At 49.9% G+C, this 13,746-nt stretch overlaps 1 protein-coding gene across 1 annotated transcript in view; it reads left to right on the top strand.

Moving 5' to 3' along the window:
• LHFPL2 (LHFPL tetraspan subfamily member 2) overlaps nt 1-13,746 on the top strand; it is a 156,708-nt gene that overhangs the window by 124,202 nt on the left and 18,760 nt on the right. The window contains exon 4 of the mRNA XM_044266555.1: nt 8,317-8,949. Coding sequence (XP_044122490.1) covers nt 8,520-8,949 — 430 coding nt within the window. The 5' untranslated portion in view covers nt 8,317-8,519. The remainder of the gene's footprint in view (nt 1-8,316; nt 8,950-13,746) is intronic.

Genomic DNA, 13,746 nt, shown 5'->3' on the forward strand with positions numbered 1-13,746 from the left:
GCTACCCAGCTGTCCACTTAGACAGGCCAGAAGCCTGTTTCCTAAGGGTTATTTATTCTCAGAGTTGAGGCACTTAAACAGAGGGCATTTGGAGTCTCTGGTGTTCATTGGGTGTTCGTGAAGAAGGAAGTTATATATCTTGATTTTTATGCATAAGTTCTTTTAAGTTATTTGTTTTCCATCCCTTGTTACTTTACTCCATTAAAACACTCTACTTCCTTATTGATCCTGAAAAAACTCAAAAAGCTCACTTTAAGACTTACATTTTGCCTGGTGTCACAGAATTCATTATGAACTTGAGAAACACCTTTAGTTTAAAATGATATACAACAGTGGCATTAAAAGGCAACCCTTGAAGTGCAAGCTCTAATTCCACTGAAACAAACCAAAGACATGTGGACCGCACAGTACGTGGAGGCCCCAGGCAGATGGCCCCGGCTTACAGCATGTAAGAGATCAGACATAAGCATCTGCCTCGGAGGTGGATTCTTCGGTCCCTCCTGTTTGACAGAGTTGAAGACCCGTAAAGAAAGACGTGCTTTCTAAAGATTTTTAGATGGTGAAGTTTGTACAAGGAATAAAATTAAGAAATAAGGTATATGGGCTTCAGAACTCTTAAAGAAGGAGTCATGTAGAGAACAGGACCAGACAAGTACACCTGCTCCCTCTGGCTGCTGTTGTCTCAAGGAGGAAGTATCAAAATGGCACCTTTAGAAATGGGTGCTTAGCAAGCAGATGGATTAGACACAGGAGGAGTGAGAGTGGGCATCACGAAGGAGTTGTGAGGAGCAGGGAATTAAAGGACACACTTGACAGTGCGCACAAGCTCACTGGGTGCTCCAAGCCTAGGAAAGAAAAGGCTGGTTCACTTGCTTTCGGAGGTGGGCCCTTGCTGCCCTGGAGGGGCCGTCAGGCACCAGACACTGCTAAGAGGGTCAGCCGGAGAGGAAGGCATCTGGTAGGGGGAGCCAGGCTGGGGTGAGGGGGTAACCAGAATGCCTGCGCGTTCCCTAGTTCTGCTTGGGAAGGTCCTTGAGGTTTCCCGGCACTTGGAGTGGCCAAGGCCACCCGAGCTTGTACGGTGTGGACAGCCCAGCTCTGGAGGTGGGGAATGTGAGAGAATTAAAGGTCCTGTGGCCACACTTGCAGTTGTCTGCGGTAGTGTAAGACCCTCGGGGAGGAAAAGACAGGAGCGGGTGACCTCCTGCTCTTCATCTCCCGAGAGCCCCATTCTGCCATTTGCAGGAGAGAGATGCCTGAAAACAATAGCTGACTTGTGTGTGTGATCTGCAGAGGCAGGGTCAAGGGCATTGTCCTGAGTGTGTTCACTCCGGCAAGTTGGGATCTACATCCTGTCAGCTTGCCATCTTGGGACACACAAACTAGCGTGGACCTTAAACAGAAATTCAGAAAAACGAATAAAAATATACTTAATGTAGTAAATACTGTGAATGTCCATCCAGATTGTAGAACTTGGCTTACTCATTAGATCTTCGTAAAAAGCAGTGGCTTTCGCACTCTGTTTTATGTTGCACCTACAAATGTCAAGCCTGCTCTGTGCAGGAACCTCCAGAAAGGGGTTCTCACCATAAACACTGCTGGCATTGCCTCTCAGTGGCTGCTGGCCCGTGCCCCGCAGGCCAGTCAGCGGCATCCTTGGTTCACTAGCTGCCAGCAGCACACACACACACCCCCACCCCAAGTTGTGACAAGCCTGGAATATCTCCACACCTCATCACTTGTCCCCTGCAAGGGGGAGGGGGCAGAATTGTCCTGGTTGAGAGCCAGGGCAAGAGTTTCCCCAAGTGGAGTCAGACCAGAGATGGGGAGGGAACGAGGAAGGAATTGTGGCCGTGAGCGGGAAGATGTGAGCACACGGAGACCGGAACTCCAAGGCCAGCCAGGCCAGCGTAAGGATTAGTGCAGTGGGGCCTCTTCTTAAACATTGTCAAGAGGATCACATTTCCATGGGCCGCGTGTTTGGGGAAGTGGCCAGGGCAAATGAGAGTTCGCAAAACCTCCTTTGGTAGGTAATTTTTTTTGAAAGCCGTGCAAGGTGCTGAGCTTTTTGGACCAACCTGGTCCATCAGTTCTGAGAGCTGCCGGTGGGCTCTGCAGAGAAGGCCCCAGGCGCTTGAGCTCTTGGATGTTCTTCAAGGACCACTGGACAGCATGTGAGTGGGGAAGCAGCTTGGGTCCCTGCAGATTCACTGGCCCGGTGACCTCTGTGACGTCAGGAGCTGTGCTGAGGACAGGTGGTCTGGCTCTGTCCTCCTGAGCTGGGCAAGCCCCCCCCACACACACACCACCACCACCCCCCGAACCCCCCCGCCTTGCCTCTTCTCCTTGGCCCCCTCCCCAGCTCCAAGTCACTGCCAGGGCCAGCGACCTCCCCGACTATGAGGCTTCCCCTGCCCCCCGCCCTGACCCGGTCTCAGACATCACTGTGCAGAGAACCTCTGGGGGGCTTGTTAAAAACACACTTGCTGGCAACACCTCCAGAAAGTTTGATGCAGCATGTGGGGACCAGGGACTGAATGTTTTTAAAAACAGATGGCCTACATCTCCCTCTAGGAGATGGGGGGTGGTCCAGGGACCACACTTCAAGAATCAGCCTCCTGGAGGGTCTTTCCAGCCCTTGGAAGGCGAAAAGCACATAAATTCTACTCACCTAATCCTCTTGTGCTTCTAGAAGATCCTGGTTTGGAGACCATGCTGCCAAAGAAAGCACCAGTGACGTGGGCGCAAAATGCAGTCTGCTCGGAAGCGTGCTGGTCATTCGAGTCACGTGGGTCACTGTAGTACATTCATTATTTAGTCTTATGACCACATGATTGAGATGATAATTAATGTGTTAAATTATCATTAAGCCCTCTAATAATGATTGATAATAGCTAAGGTACGTGGAGCACAGTGAACAGGAGGCTCTGCTGATTCCTCTGCCTATGCTCTTGCCTTTATTTCTCCTGGCAGCCTTGGGAAGAAGAGATTGCTGCCCTTTTTTTGCAGAGGAGGAAACTGAGGCGGGCAGAGGGGCAATGCAGATAGCCTGCCCAAGGACGCACAGCTGTTCAGTGGTAGAGCTGAGGCTTGATCTGGAGTCTGTTTTCAAAGCTCTTAAAATCCCGCCATCCCAGCTCACACTATGTAGTGCCCTTTGCCCAGTGCGGTATCGCCAGTGCCCACTGCCCCCCCACAGACTGGGCCAGGGCAAGGTCCCAGGGAGGCGGCCAGAGCCCGGGGCCGTCCTTTCTGGAAGGGGGTCACTATGAAGTCAGTGGAAAGATGGCCCTTCCTTCTCATCACGATATCCCCAGGCTCTGGTCAGTCCTCCTGGAATGGGCGGCCTCTCTGTAAGGCTCTGTCCTGCTCCCCAGGCCTGCAGAGCTGTGTTCTTTCAGCTGTCCTACCTAAAATGTGATTCCATTTCAAAGAAAGACAGCAGATATTCCTTAGACGTACGATCCCTTTGGTAAAGGACTTTTTAAGCTTCCCGGACATGGCTTAGGATAGGGCTTCTCAACATCGCCATCAGAACTCCTAGGAAGCTCTTTCAAACACACAGAGCCCTGTCCAGCCAGCCCTCCTGCATGTTCCCTCACCAAAATTCTGATTCTTCAGGGCCACGGAGTTGTCTGTCTGTCTCTGTCTATACATAAAATACATACATATTAATACATGTACACATATACGTATTTGTGTATGTCTCCATATGTATATGATCACTCTGATTCTGATGTGTGCTCAGTGTTACTCTTCCCAGATGTGAGGCAGTGGAATAAACAGCATCATCCGCGGTGGAGTCTCACCAAAAATATTTAAGCTGATTCTAAACTAGCCTTTAAATTTACCCTCGTTTCTGTAAAGCAGGGCATAGAGAACACTTTAAAGGACATCAGGAGGAAATGTACAAATCCAGATTGTTGGGTGTTCTGCAAGGCAGCTGGCCTGGTATCTTCAAAAACGTGTCTCCGTGTCAAGGGAAAAAATGCAAACAGAGTTCAGGGTGAAACGATTGTTTTTCACTAAAGAAACAAGATACAAAACCAAATGCAATGCATGAGCCTTGACTGAGTCATGCTTTTAAGAAAAAACTACAGAAAATGGGGCAGGATAGGGACATTTGAGTGCGAACCAGGCTTTGGATAGAAGGAAGGTATTGTCAGGTTTTGTGGGTGTGTTAATTTTATTGTGGTCATGTAGGTAAATGGCTTTATTTTTAGGACGTGTATGCTACAGGATTTAGGGCTGAAGTGTCAAGACATCTGTGACTTGTTTTCACATGATTCAGGAGAAAACGTCTGAGTGTTACCATGAGGCTGGATACGAGCGTCGAAGCTGAATGTTCAGGGACTGTTCTTTTCAACTTGTATCTTTGCCCGTTTTCATAGTAAAGTAGAAAAAGATGGGCACCTGGGTGGCTCAGGTCATGATCCCAGGGTCCTGGGATCGAGCCCCGCACTGGGCTCTCTTCTTAGCAGGGAGCCTGCTTCCTCCTCTCTCTCTCTCTGCCTGCCTCTCTGCCTACTTGTGATCTCTCCCTCTCTGTCAAATAAATAAATAAAATCTTAAAAAAAAAAAAAAAAAAAACAAAGAAAGAAAGAAAGTAAAAGAGAACCAAGGTGAAGAAGCAGGCTTGTGTCCTTGAAAACTCTGGTACGGCTTCGTTCCCAGGCTTTGAGGCTCCAGTGCTGGCAGCACACTTGGCCTAGCTTGTGACACGCCAGAGTCAGGTCCTCAGAGCTCCTCTGCTCCTCGGCATCTGCTGCGGTCTCCCGGCCAGCTGGCCCCGGATGGTCGTGCTCCACCTACACCTCCTTCCCTGCTCGCTGACATCAGGAAGCTGCCAAAGATAGCCCCCTGTGATGGAAGCGACAAACCCAACTGAGCTCAGCCTACTACTACCTGCCCCCTTGTTTAAACAGGAGGGCTTGCAGGAAACTAGCCGTTTGTCAGTCGCCCCTTGCTCTGCATTCTGATGGGGGACCGTTGTGAGAATCCTAGCATCGTTTTCTGAAAGTCAGAGGACTGTCCAGATGACCCACAGCTGTCAGGGATATGACAGTAAAGTCAGCTGTGCTGGAGTGGAAGTGTATGTCGCGGCCTCTGCGTGGAACGTCAGGGAGGGCCTGGTCTTATCGAGTGAGTTGTGAAAAGGCAGGGAGTCGGAGGGACGGCGGCAGACGTGTGTTGAGCTCTGTGCTGGGATCCCCACGGTTCACAACATCTGTCATGAGGATCTGTGTCCCCTTTGATATGGATGTTGTGCCAGCAGGATTCTGTCCTTGCACATGTGACATGGCCAAACGGGGACACTCTACAGAGCATAGGCACCTGGTGAAGCCCATTGATGCATTTCTTGTCCTGTCGATCTGAGGACTTTTCTTGGATTCCCAGGAAAGCCGGTCAGTCAGCCTTGTGTAGTATGGCCATTCCACTTGTAGTAATTATTAGCAAACTATTAGGCTGGGAAGACCAAAGCATGTTATCTCCCTCTTCGAAACAGGTGAATAAAAGCCTCCTTCCAGCCACGGATGGATGTGAGAACTTGGTGCAGTAGAGGGGGGATCGCTTTAGCACAGACAGACAGAACTATGTTTTGTGAACTTAAGCACTTGGCTCCCTAAATAATTCTGCCCTAGATTTGGCGCGGACCATTTTGCTCAGCCTCAATGTGCCACCTTCCGTCCTCCTGAAGTTTCACATCCTTTGTCCTCATAAGTGGTGACCTGACTGCAGGCCTGACTCTGAGCCGAGCTTGCTGCCCGGGACAGTGGACACATGACGTGTTCATTAAGCTCCAGGTCACCTGAGAGGTTGTAGCAGAGCCCTGAGGCTCCATACGAGCGCAAAAACACAGAAGTTTTATGTTCATGTTGAAAATTGTCCATTAAACAGAAGAGGAGCAGGGATCGAGATCGGCTAGCACATCAGGGAACTGGTTTTCTAATCAATGAAAAGACTTTGTAGAAGCCTCATCTTCTCCTCACGGGCTGGTCTTCCACTGGCTGGTTCCAGGTGGGCGCAAGCCTGGTGGCCAGGCAGGTGGGCACGCCATGTGGGACCTCGCGGGAGTCATCACTGGCTTGTTAATTATTCTCATTCGGAATGATCGTCTCGGGCTCAACAGTCTCTTCCAAAGCTTTTTTGCACTAGTAACTCTTTTCCCAAAAGGCATTTCTAGTTGGTGGTATTTGGGGTTGGCTGGGGGTGAGATGAGAAGAGCGAGTAGGTTCTCCTTCCGGCCTAGTGCTAATTTCACAGTTGAGTTTGGCAGCGGGGTAGGCGCTAAGGAAGTAGGAAGTAAGACCAGGACCCACCCGTGAAGCTCACCTGGGAGGCTGGCGCAAGTGACGTCACTCGTCTCTAAATAGCACCTGCTCAATGTTTGTCTGCATGTGGTGGCCAGGTTTCTGTCACCTGCCCTCAGCTTCCGGCTGTCACACTGTTTTCTGACCCGTGTCCTCTTGTTCAGGGAAAGGCTTCTGAGGGAAAGGAGGTGATCGTTACAGACACCGAGGTCCTCTGACAGATTCGTTATAGTTTCTCGAAGCAACACTGTGAAGCAGGATACCTAAGCCTTGTCATGGGGGTAGGTGAGGAAGCTGAGGCGTCCGCTTGGCCAGTGCGTGGTGGAGCTGGGCTTGGAACCCAGACCCGACAGGACCCAAAACTCTTAGAGTGGAACCCACTCCTCCCTTCACCAGTGCTCAGCAGAGCTGCACTACACACACACACACACACACACATGCATGCACACGCGCACACTGACAATTATGAAGGGCCTGTGTTCTTAGTGCTATGTTAGGTAATTTCCTAAAACAGCATCTTGGGTAACTATAATGATGTGAGGATTTTTGAATGTGCCATGTTTTATGAGATAAATAGTAATCTCTCACTGGCATGTCAAATAGAGTGGTGACGAAGCTTTGGCTCTGGGCTTCCTTATTTCCCCACTGGCCTTCCTCTTCAATAACTCCCTGCCCCACCTCACTGCCAGCATACCAGGGGGCTCTTTGTGGTTTTCATGAGGTTGACATGACCTCAGTTAACAGTATCTAATCATTCACGACACAGCTTTGTGTCCAGATGTCAGATGTGAACTGTGTGATTCTTCCTGACCTTGAAGAAGGGGGGACAGTAGATGGGACAGCCCAGGAGCACGGTACCCCTGTTTCAGGGCTCAGTCCCCTCTCAAGGAGGTTTGAGCTGTTAGAGCAAAGGCCCTCTGGTAATGAAGCCATTTGTCCCTGGGAAGAGAATGAGCCCTTGTGAGACCAGAAACAATGGGCATGTTGAGTTGCAGACCTAGGGTGAAGGGAGGCTCAAGCAGAGGCACAGGGGCTGAATTGGGATGGTTCAAGGAGTGCATTCTTCCTAGGCCATTTTCTGTTGTCAACAAGTCTACTCTGTGGTAATGATGATTCTTAGTCAGTGGTCATTAATGCCTCTGTTTTGAATGATTTCCCCAAGTGAGTAAGTCATGAACTCTTCAAGGCTTTCTTATTTTTTCTTCTATGAGTTTTAATTAGGGTAGTGTTTTTGTCCAGAAATCACCCTGTGAGAAATGAATAAAAATAAGTTTGGGGAACAGTGTGTTGTTATTTTTCATGGCAGTGTTTACTTTTATATTCTTATATACCTGTGAAGCAAACCCTCACTCTTAGGTCTCTGCTACTAATTTGATTCCCAGGCAATAAAAGTGGGTGTTGCTGCGCGCGCTCTCTCTCTCTCTCTAAGCAAAAGCTTTTGGTGCGCGTTTTTCAAAACTTACTTCATCTAGTACCAAGACGGCGGGCAGAGGGTCCCTGTGAGCTTTATAAAACCAGAGCCCGTCTGCTGCCAGGGTTCATTGCCTGCCAGCCCTCTCTAGATGTATCTGGATCTCCGCGGTGTTGACCTTTTCTAGTAAGAGATGCTGGAGCGGGAGCCGGGTCCCAAGAGTGCGGAGGCGGGAGCTCCAGGGCCAAAGGGTGCGCCTGGGGCGGGTGCAGGACCCCCCCCCCCGCCCCCACCCCGGCCGGCGGCAGATAAGGGAACCGCCACGCCACACACCGTGTGAGAGCTCGGGAAGGGAGAAGTCGGAACAAAGGCAGCCGGGACCTGCTCTGCGAAGGGCGGCCATCTGCTCCGACACCGGGACCCGCTCCCTCAGCGGGCTTCCCTGGGACAGGGAGTGGCGGCCGGGGCTGGGGAGGGCGGGGAGCAGCCCTAGCCGCCGCACACTTGGCCTTGGGGTCCGGGCGCTCCCGGCGGCCGCGCTGCGGGGCGGAGCCTGGCCGGCCGCTCACCGCCCTCCTCCCTTCCCTCCCGTAGGTGAGGCCGCGCTCCGAGCTCGGACATGGCAGCATGACGGCCCGGGACCGCGCTGCCAGAGGCCGGCCAGGAGGAGCCCCCGGCTGCGGGAGCGAGCGCCCGGAGCAGCGACTGCTTCCTGAGGCCGCCTGAGCCTCCTTCCCACCCGCCGGCTGTTACTGTTCACCCCGTGGAGTCCTGACTTCTCCGCCTGCAACACCAATATGTGTCATGTTATTGTCACCTGTCGCTCCATGCTCTGGACCCTCCTGAGTATCGTGGTGGCTTTCGCAGAGCTCATCGCCTTCATGAGCGCCGACTGGCTCATCGGCAAAGCCAAGAGTCGCAGCGGCGCCGAGCCGGACGAGCGGAGCGGAGGCCCGTCGGAGCCCTACCACCCGACCCTGGGCATCTACGCCCGCTGCATCCGCAACCCGGGCATGCAGCACGTGCAGCGGGAGACGCTGTGCGGGCCCTACGCCGAGAGCTTCGGCGAGATCGCCAGCGGCTTCTGGCAGGCCACCGCTATCTTCTTGGCCGTGGGCATCTTCATTCTCTGCACGGTGGCCTTGGTGTCCGTCTTCACCATGTGTGTGCAGAGCATCATGAAGAAAAGTATTTTCAACGTGTGCGGGCTGCTGCAAGGGATCGCAGGTAAGCCTGCGGGAGAGGGACCGGGGCCCTGCCCTGCGTGTGCGGCGCGCCCCCTACCCCTCGTTCCCTGCCGGTTGGGAAGAGCCGGCTCCTGTCCGGTCAGACTGGCTTTCTCCCTTTTCCCTGTTGCACTGTCGCCTGATCTTTCTCCCCCATGTTCTCGTCATTGCTTATTTCCTTGGGTTCGAAGTTAATGGGTTTTGTTAGAGTAACTACTCCTACTTTTTTTTTTTTTTTTTTTTTTGGCTTTTACCATTAAATTAAAAGCGTGCTTTCCCGTTAGTGCATCCCGTTGAGGAAATTCGGGTGAGAGCCCCCCCCCCCCCCCGCAGCAGGCACCCTCTGCTAAGAAGGAAGGCATGTGACTGTGGGGCCTTCAGTCTTGGGCAGTGGGTCCGGCTGGGTGCTCGGTCCCATCCCAACCACAGGATGATTTCAGCTTTGGGAGAGGAAGAAGCAGGCTGGGAAGGAATTATTAGTATCAGCTGTTCTGTGTTTAATAGTGTTCTGGTTTAAATTGTCTGTCTCCTGTAGTCTGACAGAATGTTCTGTGCATTCACATCAGAAAATACAAACTAACTGCTCCACTTTCAGGCAATTTCTCACTAATGAGCTCTTTAGAAATTGGTGGAAAGGAGAGTATGCACCCTTCACAATGATCCCGAGGGGAGGCAGGGAGTCGCAGGATAACTTCTGTGCGCCCCAGCGCTTTCATAGCCTTTCCCGGATGGGTTTGGAAGGTGGATCCTGAACCAGGAGGGCATCAGTCAGTCTGTATAGGCTCAAGGGATTTGTTCTGGATGGCAGAAGTATGCACACATAGATACAGATGCTGCAGTTTCAAGATATCCTCAAGAAACTAAAGGAGTAGACTCTCACTTTGATTTTTCAGGGGGAAAGAAATAGCTTTTTAAACAATTAGAACCAAGGTATTGTTAATCTCAACTCTACCAGGAGAACGGTAATCCACCCACAACCCTAACTGAAGGCCACAGGCGACTCCTCCCTCAGCAAATGCTAAAGGCTTATGCATGGGACTCTTTGACAGTGAAGATAAGCCCTGAGCCTGGTGTCCAGGGCTGTAAGAAAACAGACCCCAAGTGAATTCACTGTAGTCTGCCTAATAGCAAACTCTTGAGCTCAGCAGGGCTGGCTTCCAAATCAGCAGATCAAACAAGTTATTTTCCAAACAGCTGATAAGATAATGTTTTCTGTTCGTCCAATCTTCGGGGAGCCCCCATATATACGTGGTGGTTGGTGGATAAGGGCCTAGAGAAGAGAGAGAGAATGCCTGCTGCACAGTCCTGACCTGTGTGCATGCGGAATATCCTCTGGGGCCCCCGTCTCTCTGAGAGGAATTGCCAGATGATGAAGGACTTGGACAGTCCTAGGCATTCATAGAATTTCTGAAGTCAGGATTCTGATTTTCAGTTTTGCTTGAGATAAATATGCCACCTCTTTGGGCCTTGTCATTCCTCAAGTGAAAAATAGGGGGATTGGAAAATATAATCTTATCTTAGATTTTTTTTCTTTTACTTTAGATTTTTAATTCTGTGAAGCTCATTATCCCCTTTTTTATTCTGAAATCTTCTGAAATCTGAACTTTATCCCCTTCAGCTTGGCATTTTATTTCCCAGATAGGTTAAGTAAAATTCATCTTTTCCTTGTCAGAGAAATGCCCCTACTTTATTGCACTGAGACACCCAGTGCCTCAGAGGAATGTGTATATATGCTGTGTGCATAGCAAAACTTCTGCTGAGAAGTACTACCAAAGGCTTTTGAAAAGCCAGAAAAAACAGGTGGATGAAGAGAAGGCAGTGTGCACAGTTTATTAATCCCGTCAAAGAGCCTTGGTTGACAAGACAGAAGTGGATTTCTGTGTAATTTTTCTTTACTGTGTGTATGTCCTCATCCTTGGTGATTCATGCCTTTACGAGGAAATTTACTATCAAAGTTCTGGTATGCAGGCAAAACTCCTGGTTTGTCATCCCTAAGAATGCTTTTCATCTTGAGAAACTTGTGCCTTCTAACACTTGTAGCCCTCTATAGCCCGAATGGGGCATCTTGGGCTGTAACACCTAAAGCTGTCTTTTAGTCATTCAGAAGCAACTTACAGACACCCTGTCAGTCTTACTATTTACATGCAGGTTTTGAAGGGTCGTGGTTGGGGAGGGGGGGCACAAAGGGAGAGGGAAGGAGAGAATCTGAAGCAGGCTTCAGGCGCAGCATGTAGCCCATCATGGGGCTCAATCCCTTGACTGTGAGATCATGACCAGAGCTGAAATCAGGAGTCGGATGTTTAACCAACTGAGCCACCCAGGCGCCCCCACGCAGTTTTTAATAAGGTGTTAGTCTAATGAACTCAGTCTCGAAGAATGAAGATTAGTCCAGCAAATCTTTTGGTGCTCTTGTTTGCTATTTCACATAAATGACAAGTGTTCATTTGGCACAAAGATCAGTGCATGTCGTAGGAATTATTCATACACTCCAATGAATTATTCCTGACTTCCGTCCCTCCCTCTCTCTCTCTCTGTATCAGGTCTCTGGGAAGAAGGGTTGAAAAGAAGAAAATAGTAGCATACCTGAGGTGTTAGTCTGTTGGTCACCTGTCCATCCCAAGTCTAGATTTTCTAAGAGAACTTTCTCCCCACCCCTCTCAGTTATGTTCCCTGTGAATACATACAGCATCCCAGAAAGTCTGAGATTACTTAAAATTTCGAATTGGCAAGAGATAGAGATTCCTATGTAGTCAGACCACCTCTCTGGAGCCCACTCATCCGAGGATAAGAATGGAAGTACAGGAAGAAGTAGTTTCTCGGCCCAGCCTAGCAGCGTCCCCCTCGAGCAGAAATCGTGGGTGAGACTGACTACGCAGTGACTCCCTCATGGTTCGGAGTGGGGGGTGCATCTGTAAGGGATGCTTGGTGGGCTCTTTCTCTCCGAATGGAGACCTATGCTGGGTAGTTCAGACCAACATAAATGGCTGCCATGGTCCTTGAATCTATGGCTGAGAAAGTTGCCCCACCAGTGTCTGAAACAGCTGACTTGCTTTCTCTCCTGTCGGCCAATATGTAATAGCATCTGGGCGGCCCCAGCCTCAGCCAAGGACTCGGTGCAGCTGCGAGCATCAGTCTTCCCTCCCCTACCCCCCAGTTCTCAGCCCTGGATCTCTCGGAACAAATGGTGAGAAAGGAACTGTTGCCAGTGCAACAAGAGCATTCTTTGGAAATACACTCAGACTGTGTTTGCTCTTAAAGCTTTCATTTTGGCAAAAGTAACATTTTTGTAAAATATAACTGGGTGAAAAATTACAAGATACTGTAAGCACATTCCTTAGTACAACTTTTTTTTTTTTTAAGATTTTAAAAATTTATTTATTTGACAGCCATCACAGAAAGAGGGGAGTAAGCAGGCTCCCCACTGAGTAGAGAGCCTGATGCAGGGCTCGATCCCAGGACCCTGGGATCATGACCTGAGCCGAAGGCAGAGGCTTAACCCACTGAGCCACCCAGACACCCCGATTAGTACAACTAACTTTACAGAGTAAATGGGCCTTGGGTTTGCCTACAGAAAGTGTAACATAAATTATCCAAATCTGGGTATTTTGATTTTAGAACTGGATATGAAAGAATTTTTTTTTTTAAAGATTTTATTTATTTATTTGACAGAGAGAAATCACAAGTAGACGGAGAGGCAGGCAGGGAGAAAGAGAGGGAAGCAGGCTCCCTGCTGAGCAGAGAGCCCGATGCAGGGCTCGATCCCAGGACCCTGAGATCATGACCTGAGCCGAAGGCAGCGGCTTAACCCACTGAGCCACCCAGGCGCCCCTGAAAGAATTTGATACTTCAGTGGAACTCTCAGAATGTAGATTACTTAAAAATAATAATAAGATACAACTACTGACTGTTAAGTTAACCCAGATATGGGATTTGCCTTCAAGATCTAGACTGCTGGTAGGCACCCCTCTCATATTTTCTAAATACTTAGCACAGACGCCTTTGGAGTTCAGTACTTCTCTCTCTCGCCTGAGAGGTCAGGCTTCACCTGCCTCGGCATCAGCCCTGACCTCCCCTTCCGGTGGCTGTGAAGCAGCCGGTTTGACCTCACTTCTCTGAACCTCTTTTCTCACTTGTAAAATGGGCATGATGACGTATAATACAAACCTCAGGGTTGTTCTGTGGATTGAATAAGATCATATGTGAGAAGAAAGGTTTAAGCATAGTACTTGGCACATAGTAAATAGTAAGTGGCAGCTTTGTGGTTATTAAAGTTTATCTGCTTCCTTGGCAGGACTTAGTATTTTTTTTGTTTCCTAGAATTGCCTCATTTTAAGGAAGAGTGGTTTCTCTTCTAGTCTTTGGAACTGAGCTTGTTCTGCTGGGTATCAAGCATCACTATGTTGTATAGGGCCATTCCTGGCCCCTTCATAGCCTGCTTGTGTTGGGGCTGAGTGGCGTTGGGGGGACTGTGGGTGTCCCTGGGGCATTTTTTTCTAAAGCAGAAGATAGCAGTTGAGTTGAAAGGAAAACCAAGAACTTCCTCTCACTGCTCTTCCGCCTGACACACACAGTCTCTCGTTTCTTTCCTTACTGGAGGCAGCTCCTTGCCATTGAGCCTTGACTGCAGGTGGCTTTGCAGGCTCCCTCCATAGACTAAATCACAGGCTGATTGGTCTTCATGAGGTGAAGACTTGTCCAGAACTTGGCAGAGCCAGAAACACGCATCAGTCCGGAGCCCTCTGGGATTCATTACAAAAGCTGGGTAACCGGCCAGCAGGGTCGTCGCTGCCAGCTGTCT

This window comes from Neovison vison, chromosome 1 (assembly GCF_020171115.1).
Source record: "Neovison vison isolate M4711 chromosome 1, ASM_NN_V1, whole genome shotgun sequence".
Classification (NCBI taxonomy): domain Eukaryota; kingdom Metazoa; phylum Chordata; class Mammalia; order Carnivora; family Mustelidae; genus Neogale; species Neogale vison.